At 42.5% G+C, this 18,466-nt stretch overlaps 2 protein-coding genes across 5 annotated transcripts in view; one reads left to right on the top strand and one right to left on the bottom strand.

Annotated features, from left to right (window-relative positions):
• The window catches only part of LOC125763435 (probable G-protein coupled receptor Mth-like 1), a 144,004-nt gene that overhangs the window by 1,903 nt on the left and 123,635 nt on the right, over window positions 1–18,466 (top strand). For all 4 annotated transcript variants that reach the window (XM_049426639.1, XM_049426640.1, XM_049426642.1 and 1 more), the window contains exons 2-3: window positions 1,091–2,618; window positions 3,887–4,103. In XM_049426639.1, coding sequence (XP_049282596.1) covers window positions 1,794–2,618; window positions 3,887–4,103 — 1,042 coding nt within the window. In that variant the 5' untranslated portion in view covers window positions 1,091–1,793. The remainder of the gene's footprint in view (window positions 1–1,090; window positions 2,619–3,886; window positions 4,104–18,466) is intronic.
• Window positions 1–18,466, bottom strand: part of LOC125763523 (ankyrin repeat domain-containing protein 29) — a 356,565-nt gene that overhangs the window by 303,474 nt on the left and 34,625 nt on the right. The window lies entirely within an intron of this gene.

The raw sequence follows: 18,466 nt of genomic DNA, 5'->3' as shown, positions 1-18,466 counted from the left end.
GATTTAATGATCGCTAACGATCGCTCATCCTTTTTCCCCCTCTGGTTCTCTGATGTGATTGCGTCGCCATGATCGTCTTTTCGTTCTGATGATGAGATTCTTTCACATAAGCTGTCCTTTCCTCGCTCTGTCCCTGTCTCTTTCTTGCCTTATCTTTCATTTGCCGGCCGGTCCATTCTTCTAAATGATTCGAAGCTCCCTACCAAGGGGCATATCGACGAAATTGGTTTCTTTGCGTTTATTACCTCCTAATGGACGAGGCATGTTGTGAAAGATCATAATTACATGCCTTTCTTGGAGACTTTTGTATTTTCCCGACGCATGTAGGTCTGTTATTACGAACATTTTTTCTTTACTTAGTAGCTCTTTTATTGATCCTCTGCGATCGGTTCGTTTTCGTCAGTGTTTGTCAAAGACATTAAGCTTTGACGTTAAACACTGTATTTTTGAATGCATGCAGATTGTTTGAAGTTGGGTGCTAAAGTAAACATCACTTAGCATTCGGTTGGAAAACGAAAATGATTCTCGCATGATAAAACATCATTTGGCGAGTATTAATTTATTTATGAATTATTTGAATAGTGTTGTAAATTGGGTTTTAAAAGTCAGATCCTTTAGCAAAATAGGTGGAACATTTTCTCAGCTTCAGTGAATTGGTCTTCTCGGATAGGAATGGTTCTAAACCAATGCATAAACGCCTATAAATGTGGTTTTATTTAAACCACATTTACGGTGCATTTGTGCAGTTGCACATCATGCATTTCGTGCACCATCTTGCGTTGCGCTAATTACAAAGAGATGCACCACAAAACGGATGCCATCACACACGACGCAAGCGAGGGAAAGAGAAGTGAACACGCGTACGTGTACTCGAACCATCGGCGGCCATTCGTGTTCGGATCGCAAAATTCGTCCGTACACACAAGGGTGTACACAGGGTCCACGACGATGCGAACGCGTGCTAAATACGTGCGTGTGTGCGTTTGAATTTGTGACACATCACTCGCTTAGCAGTCAAGAAAGCGTGCCAATTGTTGCATTAGACAAACTTTTCATCTTCCCTTTGTTTGTTTGTTTTTTTTTCTTGCAGGGGAATTCCTTCTTAGCAGTGTCATCTTGGTGCTTTGGACTACTCATCGATTTGTTTAGTTTTCGTTGGTGCCTCCTAAGTATATCGCAAGCATTCGCCAGACATCAAACGCGCCTTACTCTATGACTCACACCCACATTGGGGTGGGGGGAAAATCGTGAAAAACGCTTCTCACCTTGCTGGGAGGCTGCGTTGGGGACGGAACGAGTGAAACGTGTGTAGCATAAGAGGAATTCAGTCCGCAAGTCGGCAGACGAGTAAGTCGATCACGCACCACGACATACAAAAGGGAAAATATTATCGGTAAAAAGAAGAAGGCCCGCAGAAGAAAATGTGTGTGGCTTATGATGATGATCTACGATAGAGTGACGCGTTTGTGTGTGTTTAGTGTTGTCCGTATTGTCGCGATTCGTCCGGTTTTTCCCGTCGATCTGTGTCACGTGAGTAGAATGTGAAGTGAAAAGCCTCGTTTGTGGGCATTGCAAGAAGAAAATACAGCAAGAAAAGTGAAGATCAGGCGAAGGCTGGAGGAGAAGAGTGCAGTGTTCGGGTTTGTGATATTGTGTGATTCTTTAGTAAAAAAAAGGTGCGACAAGAAGAGAAAAGTGTGCGAAAGCAGTGGAAGTGCACCGGAAGACGAGAGCACGAAACTAGGTCCCATCGGCGCTAGGAACAGAAAAGAAAAAACAAGCATTGACCAAAAATGAGCAGCCTACTTTCGTGTGTGGTGTTCGGGTTGGTCCTGCTGGCCGTACCCGGATTTGCCGGCACACGGCCACAGGAGGTGCGGATCAACAAATGTTGCCGGCTCGGGGAGTTTTACAACGTGGCTGAGCGGCAGTGTGTGGCGGGTGGTATCGCCAAATGGGTACCGCGCATCTTCCTCCCAGCGAAGGGACAGCTGTACAAGGACGTGGGATCGGCTCCACCGTTTATGAAGTTTACCGAGCAACAGCAGCCGGACACATGTCCACGGCCGACCGTGTATGCGGTCGATTTGGTAACGTTGATGGGCAATGGATCGCTCTTTCTGAACCAAAAGCATGTGTTGGTCCCGGTGCCGGACTATTGCATCGATGAGAAGGTTGCGTTGGTATGTCCGGAACGGCCGGCGGATATGTTCGGAGCGGGAACTGATGATGGTAAAGGTGGTCAGATGGATTCGTTGCAAGCGCCGGAAAAGACGAGCATTGTGCTGAGATGCTGCGGTTCCAACTTTGCCTACGACCGAGGTAATCGAACGTGCTCGAAGTTACCCCGAGGGCATGAGCTGTTTGACTCTCGCATTGTAAACTCACCGTACGTGGAGTTGAGCTATGGTTTTCCGGCCTGCAAGGAGCATGCAATTGCTGGACCATTTGAGGAATCAAGACTTCAGGAACAAACCGGATCGGTAACGATCGATTCCGGGAAGATTTTCGCATCCGGAGAGTTCTGTCTGGAGCATGTCCGGGAGGACGATCGGACGGTGTACGTTTTCACCTGTTCCGAGCACTTCCAGCCGGCCTCGGTGCCCATCGCTAAGCAGGTAAGGGAAGCCGACAAACTAAATCAAATCACAAGGTTAAGGGGGGGAAATCAATTCCCATTTCTAACACCCTTCCCATATGCTTAAGAGAACAGAAGGGGATGGTGTTAAATTTTCCACATCATCACCATCCCTCGGGTGAAACGTCACCCTTAAGTGTATTCGTCCCCTTTTTCTCACCATAAATCGTCATCGCCGATCAACCTCAAAGCTTATCGAACTGGAGTTCAAGTAGCCAGATGATACAATCTCGCCTGAGGAATGATTTCCCTACCGTAACAACTCGGTAGCCACCTCGGATGAGTCGTCAAATTGTTTCAGGAACTCCACTCGATGATGATGATGATGATGATGATGGTGATGATTTTAATAACATTCGCAATATTGTTTTCGAGTTTTTATTTCCCTTCAGCTCCCGCTGGGAAATATCTTTGATGAGAATGCAATAAAAGAACCGATGGAGTTGGGAGAACTTCTGCTCTGGCAACGACTGTAACTGTGCAAACAAGAATTGTGAAAATGAAACTTTTTGGGATGAAATTGGTTTCACTATGGTTAACAAATGTTTTGAAAACATTTGAATCTCTTTTTCATTTTTTTTCTTGTGAAACTAAATTAGTTTTGTTTTCCGTTTACTGAAGTAATTGATATTGGACAATTCTATTTTGGTTTTTGACTTGTAATAGCTCAACTAACTAGACCTATAAGAGTAAACAAAATCATGAAAAAGGTAGAAAAGGAAATTAAAGCTCTTGAAGTGGCAATTTTAGAACACACACAAAGAAAAAGAGGAGATAATGGAAAGAGAAACACATTGAAATTAAAACAAATAAAACAAAAAAAACAATTAAAACAAATAAGAAAAATATAATATTAATAATACAATTAATTTTAATTTATAGCAAATTTTTATAACAAATTTTTATATCAAGTTTTTATAGCAAATTATTATTTATAGTAAATTAGAAAATTTAATTTTTAAAAGTTAAAGCTACTTTGAATAACTATCAAATTGTTTCGTACAAAGCACAACTGACCGTTGAACCCTTTAGTCTGGATAGTAAAAATTTGAAGCTCGAATAGAATACCTCTGCAACATTCAAGCTCGTATCGTTTTAAACGGCTTAAACCATTTAATCACAATCATTGTACCATAATCGTTAAGAACCTACTAAAAGGCAACTACACTTTTCAGCACTCACCTCAGCTCGCCATGATTCGAAATCGTTAATGCAATATACGGCCTTCTTCCTTGTTTCCCTCCACAGGACGGTCGTTTGGTACTGTACTCGGCCGGTTTGCTCATCTCGACCATCTTTCTCGCCGCTACACTGGCCACCGGTCTGCTCGTACCATCGCAACATCACGTGCTTCATTGGCGCTGCCAAACGCACTACGTTGCCTGTCTGCTGGTGGGCGATCTGCTGCTTGCCATCACTCAACTATCCGGCAACTCCATCACCGGTCCGGCCTGCACGACAATAGGTAAGTCGCTCGCTTGGAAGCGGTAGAACTGCATGGGAAAGGGTCAAAATTATGCAATTATGCAAGAGATAGGCTCGACTACCTCCTCGTCCGCTGTCGTCGTCATCGTCGCCGACGTAGTAAAGGCGTGTGTGCAATTGTCCTAAGAATGGTAACGATTGTTTTACTATCACGGTTCCAAGTGGGCCCCCCCCCGGAACGGACGAAAGCGAAAGGAGCACCCATTTATGAGGAGAAGGTTATCTATAATTAAGATCTTATTATGTGTTTTTCGCATGCTTGGCAATGTTTATTGAAGCTTAGAGCGAATCGTTTCCGTATTTGCCCAGGAACTTGGACAAGTGGTGGGGTTTTTTGGAAGCAACATGAACGAACCAACCATCCAACCATCCAAAGTGTTGATAATTTATGATTTAAAGAAGCACTCAAAGTGTGTGCGTGTCTCTCTTATCAACGGTTTTATGGGAGGAATACGTACGACAACAAGGATGATGATCATGGCGATGATTATGAGAGAATAGAGTTCCGAGTACGTTGTACTCCGTCGTGTCGTTATCAGGAATGCGTTTCGAATAAATTTCGCTCCGCAGAAAACGAGCCGCGAATACGACGAACCTCAGCATGGACCTTAAATTTCGTGTTCCAAAACATGGTACGATTGTTACCGTGAGGTTAGAGTAATAAATGTTTCCATGGGCACCAGGGGTTTGAAAAATCCACCACACCGGTCAGCTGTGGATGCTGGTGTGATTGTAAAATGGTAAAATTTATGCCATTCGGTTCGTTCCATCGTGGCGTACTTTTGGAATGGTCAAATATTTAGCACGTTTCAACTGCCTGCTACCTCTTCCCCAAGAATTTCCATGCAGCGAGTGAACACTGTTCATAAATTATAGATCTCTGCTGATAGGATTATGCCGCAAGGAGTCTTAACTCTGTCCGGGTTTCGTTCGTCCGTACGTACGTAACGTTTCAGTTTTTGGGCGAGATATTTGGGAAATTTCTTCACCAACTCGTCTCCACAATATCCCGAGGTATCTCCTCGACTCTCTAACGTAAGGGGCCCTAGTGTAAGCGGCGATGGAATTTCGGATGGATTTATGGTACACTCGGCCTGGTGTTGGTTGAGTTTTTGGATGAGATTTGCAACCGTAAGCGAACCGAGAACGGACCATAAGAACACCGGCTGCCTCAGGAATTCTCAAGCAGCACACGAAGACGTGCTAAAATCAAGCAAAAGCGCAATGAGCATCACGTTTCGTACGGCGAATGTTTGACATTTATTGTATTGTTTCTGTGATTCACTAGTGTCTGAAAGTGTCTGCTGCTACAATCTCCTCAAACTTACGAATATTAACTGCACAAATGTTGGATGAATTTGCAGTTAAAATATTTATTTTACCATGTACCAATGCTTCCACTCCATGCATATTTCTTCCAAGGTTTTGGCTTACTGCCTTCGATGTAGATGAAATCGATCTAATGTTTGTATTTCATTTGAATGACAAAGTAGGAGCTCATCCATCCATCTGATTCGTTCCGATTTATCCTTCCATTTCACTCAACCGGAGAAGATTTATTGAACATTTTATTACACACTGCAGTAAGTTGACTAGCGTCGATGTCGTGATGCTGGCCCAGAGTGTCGGGAGACCTTCATCCTCAGAAACCAGTAAGCTGAAGGCATAAATTGAATAGGAAAGAAAACACCATCTCCCCTCACATCGTTGTGTTGAAGTTGAAGTCGGTAAAGTTTGCAAATTCAAGGATTTTAGGGGAAAGTCTCTAGCTCTCTCTCATCTTCCAGTTTTATCCCTATTTCATTCGGAGTTAGTTCTTACTACTATTAAATGTTGTTGCTAGCTTGATTGTACACCCTCGACCGGACTCAAACTTACCCCAAGGCTGCGATGGCAAGGATACGTTTCCTTCTCTTACGAGTACCTTCTACCGGAGGTGCCTTTTTCGTTGCAGTTCGAATTTCAATTTGCAGCTCCTGTGTAACGGACGGGATGCAGTGAACAGTTCCCATGTTTAGGTTGGCGCATCGAGTTCCGGTGTGCCGTCCGTTCGAACTGATGTAATCTAAATCACTGCAATCATTTTACCGGATCATCTCCTCGTTGGTGTTGGTTGGTGGATGCCAGAACTGGGAAGGCAACGATCAGAGTAACGTCAGAAACATTGGTCGAGTTTTCCACTTTTCGATTTAGCATGAGCTTGGCCTGACGCTTGGGTCGGAAACGAATGACAAAAATGGGGAAATTTCTGAAGGTAGCAACGTTGGCTGAGCTCACTTACAAGCAATGAAGATGGAAAAGGTTAAAGTGGACAACATTTAAACCGTAGATAGGGCTGGATCATAAATTGAAATCTAAAATTTATGCTTCGTTTCTGCTTCGGATTTGTGTAGAAGAAACGCTCAACAGAAGCGTGTAGATTAAAAGGACGGAAATTACTTGTCGAAATTGGAGAGCCTATTTGAGTGTTTTTGGGCGACAACGGTCGACGTAAGCTTTGCATTTGATTATTACCTTGGATGTCTCCAAAGTGTTGAGTGGGGTTTTATATTACATTTGTTTAAATGCTTTCATCATCATTTTTATGGATATGTGTGGGTGGTGTTTATTTATCACGGTAAAATGGAAAAGGGTGCCACAGATTGGTTCCGTGACACCTCCCGAAGCAAAATCCATTTGGCAATAAAATTAATCTGCCACATTTGCGCTCGAAAAATCGAGCATCGGGAAACTTTTATCCCCGGTCATCCCCTGTGTCGTTTCGCAATTAAGGGAGAGTGTTTAAATGCGTAAATGAAATTAATTTAGGAGGATGTCCGAGCGATTAGCCGTATGCGTTATGGGAAGGACTGGAAGGTTAAATTCATGGGGAATGTTAGGGGGAGACATTCCCATCAAGCGGTGTTTAGAAGAACTCGTTAGTGGAAGCTAATATGAATGGCCATTATTTCCCAGAGAATAATATCTTTTTTTAAATCGTTTGGAGCAAAATCTGCAATTGAAATAATTTGAGTATTTTAAGCAGATATTTGTAGAAATTGTCAGCACATAAGGCTTCTCCAGGAAATATTGGAACTTGAGTAATATATCATAGGCCCTACTTTTCCATAATTTATCTTACGCTTCTCCATGGATAGGTAACTTATAATCAAATTACAAATATATACGGTTCAACCAACACTCGATCAATATTTATCTTGTCGGAGTTCTTCCACCTAATCAACGCCATCTTTCAAGGGACGTGCTAAAAGTTGTTATTACGCTGCAGGGCTACTTGTAGTCATATTGATATATTTTATTAGAACGCACTCTAACCCACTCATCCACGTTGTTTTTCGACCATTTCCAAGCTCAATATTATGCCACAGAGACCAAAAACCCCTCTATCTAACCTGGTGGCCCGAGTCGATTCTTCATTGCGGAAAGGTGCCTTAGAATCGTTCTCTCTCTTCCCTAGCGAGTTTGCACCTCGATTGCAACCATTAAAAGCACGTGTCAACGCCGGAAATCAAGGAGCCACAATATACAACCAAAAACCTAGGGATGGGAGACGGCACAAGCTTTTGTTGTTTGCGAAATTGCTTGTTTGCTTTACGTAGCGCAATACCGCGGTGTGAGAGGGCATATAGAGAGGGCGTAATAATACTCTTCTTCTCGCATGGGTTGGGTGTAGAGTGAACTTCCGATGCCACCTTCCGTCAAAGGGCAGGCAGTCCTTAAGTCAGTACGTGTTTCCTTTGCACTGTACCGAAGCACAGGAAGGAGGGTCCGTCTTCATATTCCGGACGTGAAGGGGTAGCCGCAACCATTGGTCACTGATAACAATAAACCACCGAGACCGAGCGAAGGGCGAGTAATAATAGTAGCAATCAAACTTCGGTATAATTACCGAAAGTTGTCGTATCCAGTGTACCTTCCGGGATCGCAGCATGGCCTTCGCTGCTGATGCCGGTGGGTTTTGTGCACGAGATAAGCGAGGAATTATTGGCGGTACGGTCGCCTGGCGCCAAGATGCCGAAGGACTTATGTGTGCGCGTCTTGCCTTCCGCTGTTCGGTTGCGGTTGTTCCACTCGTCGAACCGGAGGACAGTGGCAAAAGCCGCAAACCACATTCTGCGGTAAAATCTGGCAATGATGGACGACAATGAAATGTGTCCTTTGGATCTCCACACTGCTTCCTGCTGAATGCAGTTGGTTGGTGCGGGTGTTTGCTATTTGTTTGCTGCTGGCAGGTTCAGGCTGCAGCAATTCTGTACCAATAGGAAGACTAATCGCTTACTCTCGCCGTGCCTCCGGCCGTGGTGTTTTGAAGGGAGACATAAATAACGTATTATTACCAATAGCGTTGCTACGTTCGTGGCGGATGTCCGTGAAAATCAGCCTGCCTCAATAGGAGCATCGAAATCGCAAAAAAAATCTCTGATAAATAAATTGATTTCAGGCGTGTTTTTTTTTCTTCTTCCATTCTCCAATGCGTAAACTTCCCTTTTTTCGGTTTTACACTCTCGAGTGCACTCGGCGTCCACGGTTCGGGATACGGAAGCTACCGGCTTTTCCATTAAAAGGGGAGTCGATTTTTTTGTTATCAAACTCACCTCCCTCCCCCATGAAAGGAGTGACCACACTGGGCTGTAGGATTCGAGGATGCATTAGGTCTAGTGAAGCGCAAAAGAAATGAACGTCCGGGAGCTAAAATGGACGTCCGTTCGGAAGGATGGTACATTGTGGTTTGCTCTGCGATGGACACTCTAGATGGATTAACGGATCGGATAGGCAATAGACTGTAGAGAGAGCGAAAAAAAAGGTAAACCATTCTGGTTCTGACGGCTTCTGAAGGTTGGTAAAATCGAAAATTTGGCTACCACAAGGGGTGGGAGGAAATTGAAAATAGCTAGCTGGCCACCAGCCGGGAATGGGATGTTTTAATGGAAATGCTTTGGTGTTGTGGGGGAAAGGTTTTTCCGCACACTACTAAATGGAAAGCCCTTTTTTTCTCCTCAAGATTACCGAAACTGATGAAGTAACGGATGGATTGCATTGATGGAATTTCTGTTCCTGAAATTTTCTCAGAGTTCCATTGGGAAATAGGGAAATAAAATGGCAAAAGAATGAAAAAAAAACATAATAGAAAAATGCAAATATGTTTCACTTTTTTGCTAGATTGTGTGAAATGTAAGAAATAGTAAAGAGAGCAAACCACACATAAAAACACCCTTGAGGTTAAAAGGTAGAAAGGGAGGTAGAAAAGGTTTTTCTTGTTGGTATGAGGAGTTTTATATGTGAAAAATATTCATAGGAAGTGATTTGCCTTTTGATATTCATAATCTGTTGCTTTTCTTGTTTTTCCCTCCCATTCGGTTATTTTTCCGTTAGCTGTCAAAAGCAGGTTTTTGCATTTTTGTTGTTGATTTGTGTATAAAGGGAAACGATTTCAAAAACAAATCTGTCAGAGAAGACTGTTTACTTATCAGATTCTAGTAATTGAGAAATGGGAATGATTTTTACTACACTAATGGGATTCGTTTTATGTGGTTTGTTTAGATTATTTTTTCGTGATAGAAATTCTTGAAATCTTTGTAATCTTTCACGAACTAATAAGTAATAAGAACATATTTTTGTAAAAAAAATAACTAAATGTAGTGAAAATAGCCGATCGGTCCTTAATTAAGTTCGTCGCTTGTTGATTTTTTTTTGGTTTGAGATTTCGTAATGAATCGTGCATTCTCATGGGACGCTCATCATAAAGAAATGAAAAGTCACCTTCCTATCATTAAACATTACCTTACCCTCCCCTAGTTAACCTTTGCGTTTGTGTGGCACACGTTTGTAACATTAAATTGAAGTTTTTGTTTCATTACAACCATCTGGGTGTCGGGAGTATTGCCTTCGTAAGGGTAAGCTGCCTGTAGGTTGGATTCATTTGGCAAACAAACTGTGCTGTTTGAAGTTTCGAACGGCGATGGGGAGGCCACGAGACCTCGAGCTTGTGTCATAATTTTACGCTGTGCTTTTTTGTTTCGTAAGGGAATACTCTTTATTAGAATCCCTAGACGAATAGTCATTTATCAAAACGTCTAGAACAAATTGTGCTGCTTTCAATTGCTGAAGGTGTAGTGCTGTAAATACTTCCTGCACGCTGGTGGAATGTAACGTACGAGGGATTGCAATTTAAATTTAAAATTAAACACAAATCTGCCGGAACAGTTGCGACACTGCATCCTCTGTGTGATGGTTTGTGGTCTAAATCGAATCGGTATTAAGGAAACGTTTTCCCTCCGTTAAAAATGCTGCTTAGAAGATTCCCCACTGATCCCTCGTTTCGGTTCAGTTGTCTTACCGACAAACCGAAGGGCGACCGTAAGCAGTGATCGAAAGGGATTTTGTTTAATTTTACGCTTTGCCACTGTCGAAGGGAAAGGTCACTGGAGGTTTGTTCGATGCCCGCAGTGTGTAATAATAATTTGTGCAATCGTTGCGGAATTGCAACGTTCCATAATAACAGACAAAAATAAAAGACTCTCCTGACTGAGAGGATGCAAAAGTACCGACTTTCAAACAGATTTCCCGTTAGCGCATCCTTTACTTCCTTCACTTACTGCGGGGGGTGGGAAATTGTTTCCCTCGGACGGGGAGGAAATTGGTGACAAGGAAGATGCCACACGAGTTTTGCCAATTCCGGCGTTCCACGATTTGTAATGGGTGTTGATTTATGGGGGATCTATCCACCCAAAACCAAATCGCAAATACCCGGGAAAGTTATCTGCGTGTCCCGACGGCGGCGAGGGAGAGAGTCGATTGTAATTTGGAAAATTTATGATCCGTGGTGATCGTGAAGCAGGGGGAAAGGGCTGCATGGAGATGAAGTTGGTTACAGCAAAGCGATTTGCCTACATGCAATAAGGAAAGAAAGGAAGAATCCGCCACGCATCATCACCCACACGGACTCGCTTCCATGCCGACGTGGTGGAACCCTATGGCAGACAGACTTATGACGGAGGGACCTGAACGGTATGACGTGAAGCGTTGCGATTTTGCTTGCTTGCCAACCCATACTCAACCGAAGTAATGATTGGCATTGCAATGGTCCCATACTCCCTCTGAAGGGTTCGTTTCTCAGCTGCAACATCAAAGCATACTCATTGCCGGGGCCTGTGACAGGTGGGTGGGTAGGGTTTGCAATGGGTGGGCAAATGTCACAAGACGGACTGGCGTGGTCTGATGTTACGTGTCATATATACCCGTTGGGATGTAATGAAGGGCTACGTTGCGGTTCTATGCCAAGGGAGTCGTGGTCGTGTTCTTTTTTTGTGTCGTACATTTCGAATTTATGATGGAGATTTCTCGTGAGGTACTACACAGTGGTTATACAATGTAATTTATTCCTTCTAGGCAGGAAAACGATATGAAATTGGTAGGAAAATGAAGTAGTAAATGTATAAAATTTATCCCAGATTTCGAATTTCAAAAACAGTGTGATACACGTTCAGTAACTCATAATATATGACGCGTAAGTAATCCCACCGTCATTTTTTTCCCAAGTTGTAAATTATAAATCTTCAAAACACTATCCATATTGGGTATAAAAACGGAAAACAAGAAACTGACATCTTAATATAAATTGTGCTCACAAAGAATCGTCTCGCACATGATAGAGTTCTGTTTTGCTTCCTAACGATCTTGTCAAAGTTGACATTAGGTAAGTGTCAAGATGGAAACTAACGCCCCCACAAATGCAGTCAAACAAAGCGAAGGGCCAGTAAACTGCAATTAGCAAAAGGCGATCTTTTCACACCCCAAGAGTACTTCCCTTCACCCCGCGCGACTTCCAGTGAAAGATGATGAGTGAGCGCCTTGTCCATCGAGTTCTAATGCATTCACTCGTACACTGGAGCGCACTAGCGACCATGCCATTGTTCTCATTTTCTCGATTGGTGTCAATATTGACCATGTGACACCTCCCTAACCCGACACCTAACCTCATTGATTAGACGCGAGAACGGGCGCGGGTTGAGAATTATTTGAATCGCACTACGCCTAGAGTATAGTGGCGTAAACGAGGGTGTTCAGTGCTGCAACGTGCAACAACACTCTGCAAACATTGCTAGATCCATGGAGATGGTGTCCGTTCAATATTGGACGTGGTGTTGTTGGTTGTGTGCCACTAATGTTAATTGATTTCTATATCGTTTGCACAAACTTTTCGCGCCTCCGGTTCGCATTTTCATGTGCACGGTCCAGGAAAATTCTTCCGGTACCGTTGGAGGAGATCTCCTTCTCCCGTAACGCTTAATGTCACCCCGTTCTAATAATGTCGTTGTAAATGCAATCAACACTAATGAGAGTACATGTGAACTTTTGCAGACATGCAACGAACCCCACTCACGATCCACACTGGTAGGAGTGGTGTACTGGAAAATCCGGAGGTTCTTTGCCTCTCTGTGTGTTACAGGTACTTGTGCAGGTATTAAATTAATTGCACATACCTGTAAAGAGCCTCCAGGGATGGGGACGAATGCAGGAGGATGCAAGGGAACTAATTTTTGCACCGATTTCCTATCGGCATGTGTGTCCAAATGGGTTCCGGAATCGCGATTCTGGACAGCAATATCTGTAATCGTGAATTAGTTTCGTGCATAGACCGGAACCATCGCCATATGTCCGCCTAGAACGCTCACACATCGAAATTGGAAAGGTGTGTACGTAAAGGTGCACAAATAATCGTATTTCCCAGCGATCGTATATCTCGGGCAGAATTTTAAGCTCTGTGCAATATTGACATTCTTTAGCGCGATACGAGGATTTAATCTGTGAGGAATTTTCCAAAATATTGCTCCAACCCGTTGAAATTCTTCTTTCCCAATAATTCTGATGGTGGTGGTCTCTGGTAGCAGTGGGCGCATGGTGTGAGACATTAATTATTGGTCACACTGGCCGCTTCCGGTTCCATGCCACGGAGTGTTCTTTCCCTCTGTATCTGTCCGTTCGGGCCAACCATTTAGAATGCCATATGTTGTCCATCGTCTGGCTGTCGATGCGCAAGTACGAGTACACGGGGCACCGTAGTGGGTGGTTTATTAATAGCTCTTTCGCACTCGGTCGGTGGTGGTCTGGTTCGGTTCGGCTGTTTTGCTGCAAAATGTTGCACCGAAAATTGTTTCCGCTTGTTCTTGCGAATGTTATACCGGTTGTCCGTTGGTGTGGGGAATGAATTTCCCAAGAGTGTTTTTTTGGCGAGACGAAGAGCACAAAATGAATATGACACGGATCTTGAGTGCAGGTATAGCATTATTCTATTAATGTACATTATTTGAACAAATTGAAATAAGTATGAAGTTTAGAACTTTGAGAGTTGTGAAAGCATTTTGAGCTTCACTTGGTGAGTGTTTCCAGCTTTGGTCTAATGTGTACAAAGTTGGAGAACAAATCTCATCTAGAGCAAGGACTCTGGCGTTACGACTAATGCCTATTGGAAAAGGATATTCTACAGGTCCTCTCACATCAGATCATCATCATCCTCATCGAATTTCCTTAGTGTCTTAGTACTTTGAAGAGTTGTAATTGTCTTTCGCATTGTATTTGATGTTCTATTTTCGATTCATATGCTGTTGTTTGCTTAAAACTGTAAGTAATCATGCAAAGTATAATTCCTCCTTGTCCATCAATATTGTCTTACATTCTCCAATGTTGTTCTGTATTTGCAATTGCAACCGTACGCGAAAGTGCACTTCAAAGTGCATCCGATTCGTTCAACTGTCGGAAGAAAAGGGTTATTTACAAAATAGAACATATCCACGCTAAAAGAAGTGCCAATTTTCGACCAACTGCGTGTGTGTGTGTACGAGGGAGTACGAAAATTACTCGAGCACCCATTGCGCTTCGTCATGCCACCGGCACGCCATATTGATGTTGCATCGTTGCACTCGACCCACAAGCACCATGAGTAATGGGGGTGCGTTTTTGTTTTACATTGTTAAGCTCCTTGTTGGTAGAACCGAAGGGGTTGTTCGTCACAACACTGAACGGGTGTTTGTTGTTATTTTTTTTCGCGTCACGGCATGCACTCACTTTTCGGCACACTTACGGACAAAAAGATCAGACGAACGGGAGGTTAAACAATTGTTTTAGGCAATTTTCCAAATCACCTTTCGGCGGCCCATTTGGCACACCTTTTGCTGAGTGGCGAATTGGAAACACTTTCGGTGCCAGTTAAATTGAGTGTAGCAAAAGTGAAATGTAGTTGCGTGCATTGTTTCCAAATGGGGGAGAAGCATGTTTTAAGTGGTTTTTGGGAGAGGGAAAGAAAGAAACTATTACGAGGGGTAAAGGCGATTATTTAAAATATTGGTTCCGTTTCATAAAGATTAAAGTAAAATGGAATTGTTTATATTATTGGTGACATGTTTGTTTTTAAAAATATAAGTGTTATTTATACTAGAATATGTTTACATTGCCAGCTTCAAGTATTTTTGCTCAACATCTCAACAATTCGAGCATAATCGCTTAATAACAAAGAGCACGCGTACAAATCACAAACTGGCGCACGCTCACGTTCGACCAGTTTACGTGTTTCAAATATTGCGAATCACTTTTTTGTTTGTTTGTTTATGTTTAACACTTCTACGTAACAGTACACTCAGTTTTAGCTTTTGCATATGCAATAATGCTACGCTCTCGCTCGCGGTCCGCTTATGTTTATGGTAGAATGGTGGCATTTTATTTTTATGAAATAATAAACATAGCATAAATAACGTTTCAGTTCTCCTTTACCGGGCCAACTATACAAACGGTTAGTGTGTCTCGAACGTCATACTCTCGAGCGTGTGTGTGTGGAGACGTTGAAATTGTGAATTTTTATGATGGTTCATCTCCGTACTCCGTCGAATCGTGAGGATGCATTTCGTATTGTGGCACGTGCATGGGAAACGTGTGCTTTTTATACCCAAGGCTATCATTTTTTGTCGTTTGTACCTTTCGGTATGCTTCCGAAATGAGGAATGGCTAGTACACATAACTTTATTGAAGCATCGGGAAAATATTTTCGCAAAATATCAACGTTTTTGTGAAGGGTTTTTCATTTTTTCTGGATTTATTTGGTCTTTTGAACAAAAACGTTTACCATCGTAAAAAAACATATACTTCATGATGATTTTTTTAAAAATAACTCTCAATAAATGCTTGACTCGGGCATTCCATCATACTTTTCACAACATTTAAGCTGTGATAATCGGAGCTTTGATTAAATAATAAATTGTTCTATAAAACATACAAAAAATCAAAAACTTTCTCGATTTTTTAAACAATATTTTCCATCACATCACAAGCAACAAGGAACAAGGAGAAAAAGTCATTCGCTTTGTGGGGTTTGTTTTCCCTCGCCTCATACACTCATCAGACGCGTGGTAGCATAAACACTCATTAAGTATTGAGCGTTTTTGGTGTATCCGTGGTATTAAACGGTGGGTTTTGTTTGGGTCCGTTTGAAGCGGATTTTAAAACAGAAACTAGGCAAAACATACACATTTCCCACCACGCAACACAAAAAGCAAGTGAAGGAAAACCGTTGTGCCGTTTGCGAATGTGTTGCGACCCGTTGGGTGGGGTTGTGTTTTTCACTCTCCACATACCAGCTGGCGATGTTGGTAGGTTGGTTTTAGCTATTTTATGCACAAACACAAAACCAACTGAAGCGCAAGGTGACCACATCAAACGGGCTGTGTTCCTGCGGGGTGGGACTACATTTTGTAAAATATGATATATTATGCGTTTTTTTTTGCGAAGGGAGGAATAAAGTCGCTCATGGAAAAAAATTCTACATAGCTTGGAGTAAATTTATTAATTTAAACAAGAGATTCTCATGCTGTTCATAAAACATATTTGCGTGTGTGTGGTTTGGTAGATTATTAATTATGTTTGATTATTACCCAAGTAAACTTGCCATACAACGGAGCATACCTTTAGCACAATGCGTGCCCTTTTGTATATTAACGTAGCATAACAAAAAAAACGGAAATTCAATTGTGAAACACACGATCCGTTGTTGTTTCACATTTGAAGTTTAATAATGAACACAAAGCATTTAATAGCGCACTGTTCCCAACTTCCCCAACTATTGCAGAACAATTATCCTTTTTTTTGGTTCCATTGTGCGTACATAAGCATCCTTGCATCGAGTTGGCGGTTTTCCCCCCCTCTTTTTGCAATCGAAAACTATTTTCGCACATTCCAATCACGAACTATTTTTCCAGCACATTGAACCAAAATCGGGTCGGAAAATTTCAACCTCAATCAGTGGCCAAAAAAAAACCAAACCATCCTCCCATCATCGTAAGCTCCTCTACCGTGTAGATTTATCGAGCAATGAGCAGTCGGATAATTAACGGAGTAGCCGCTATTTATCAGACTCACAAATAGTGGTTGAGGTTTGTACGCGTTGTTTTTTTATTATTGCAAATGAAAATGAAAGAAAAAAAATTAGCGATTCATTCATTTATTCATTTCGGTGGTTCGCTACGCTACGAACTGGTGCATGGTTTTTCCTCCCATTTTCTCGCCCTACTTTTCCCGATCGCCCAATGGTGAATGGGAGGGATGGGATCGTGAAAGGCGTACGAACGATCATCAGATACCCCATCGGAATCGCAGATAGGGTTGGGATATAATAGGTCGAAATTTACCGTGAACGTTCTTATTTTTCTAACGTGAAAAATACTTCCCGGGACATTAAATCATAATCGCTATCTCTATTTTATAATTATCAAATTTTAAATCTTATCGGAATTAGGATGATGTCAATCTGATCGATGTTTTTTGGTCGCTTGAAGACACTAATTGTGTTATTTGCGATAATAATTCACCGCATAATAATGCGGCATTATAGCATTATCAGTAGAGACACCAGTTTGTGTGATGGGAGGGTCGGAAAACCGAAAAACGGAAAATGTTCCACAGTGAACCACAGACCAATAAAACACATCCCAAAGAAGAAAAAAACCCGAAATGTGGTGAGACAGTACAAAATACAGACTTTTGCAAATACAACCCTAAACCGACATCACATCGGTCCAGACGATCCGTTATACGCGCAGTCAGCGACTCGTCGGTTTCGGGTGACTCATTATACTGTTTTCCGTTAAGCGGTACACAACGGCATAACGCCCAACGCCACATGTCCGGTTCGTTTTCAAGAAGCTATCATATGTTCCAACCCCCTCCCCATTACCAGCAGAGAACGAAGGACTGGGGGACAGTAAAAGGTGTAAAGGCAACTTACCGGGACTTCATTCCGTCATTTGTTCCGTTTCGATTCGCTTTCATTCGCTTGCGGAAAAATTATGCACCAGAGCGGTGTATTATTTGGCGTAACCCATCCACAACCCCACAGCAGTGCGGCGACCCTCATCACCCGCTAGGGCCTTGTATCTTGGTCGGTTACGTGCGTTTTTTGAACCGGATCCGTATCGGCCGAGTTTTCGGACTGTGTTTTGGATTTGTGCGCCCCAAAAAGGAAGGCAAGAGAAGAAACAGACGTCTGAAAGAAAGGCAAAAATAAAACATCGGACAAAAAAAAACAAGACAGCCAAAGCGAACGCTTTACAAAACCGCAAAATTATATGGCATGGCGCGCTGTTGTTACTGCAGCATGAAGTTTTTCGGCTGCTTTATTTTATTGGCGCACTTGAGGCCGGGGAGGGTTGTTTTTGCTTCGTGTGATGGTTTATGAGTGAATCGTTTTGTTTTTCCATTTCTTTTTTTTTGAGTGAGACCGGTCGGATATAACTTTCCACCCCACAGGGCCTCAGATTGGAGTTTTCCATGGTGGGAGGGGAAAGTTGCAGTTTAGAAGTCTGTACTTGTTGAGATTATCCATTTCATTCTAATTTGATCCACACGATCCATTTTCATTTTATTTTGATGGTAGTGAGATGAAAATTATACTACTCGAGGGGGTGGTTTTTTGCAAACTCCCCACCAGATCTCGGCTAGAGTAAACAGTACAAAATTATATGCTTAGCCCCGGACGAAACCGTTTTACGATCGTCAAAAAGCGATGAGGAAACGATGGATTATGCTGCTTTGGTTTTTATTCTTTTTTTTTTGTTTCGCTACATAGAACCGACCTATGCACAAAGTTCATACCTAACTCCCATCAAACATACACTCGACGGTCGTACATCATGGGATGTAATTTTTTCTCTTGCCTTGCCGTTGCATCGCTAGTCGCTAATTATGCTGCCATCCGAGAGCCATCCCAGTGATGTGTGCAGTGTTTGGTGAAGGCTAAATTGGCAAAACGCTCAAACTTTGCCATAGGACGACGTCTAGACTGATATTTCCTGCTATCGT

The sequence above is a fragment of the Anopheles funestus genome, chromosome 2RL, assembly GCF_943734845.2.
Source record: "Anopheles funestus chromosome 2RL, idAnoFuneDA-416_04, whole genome shotgun sequence".
In the NCBI taxonomy this organism is placed as follows: Eukaryota; Metazoa; Arthropoda; class Insecta; order Diptera; family Culicidae; genus Anopheles; species Anopheles funestus.
This window is presented reverse-complemented; position numbering and strand designations above follow the sequence as displayed.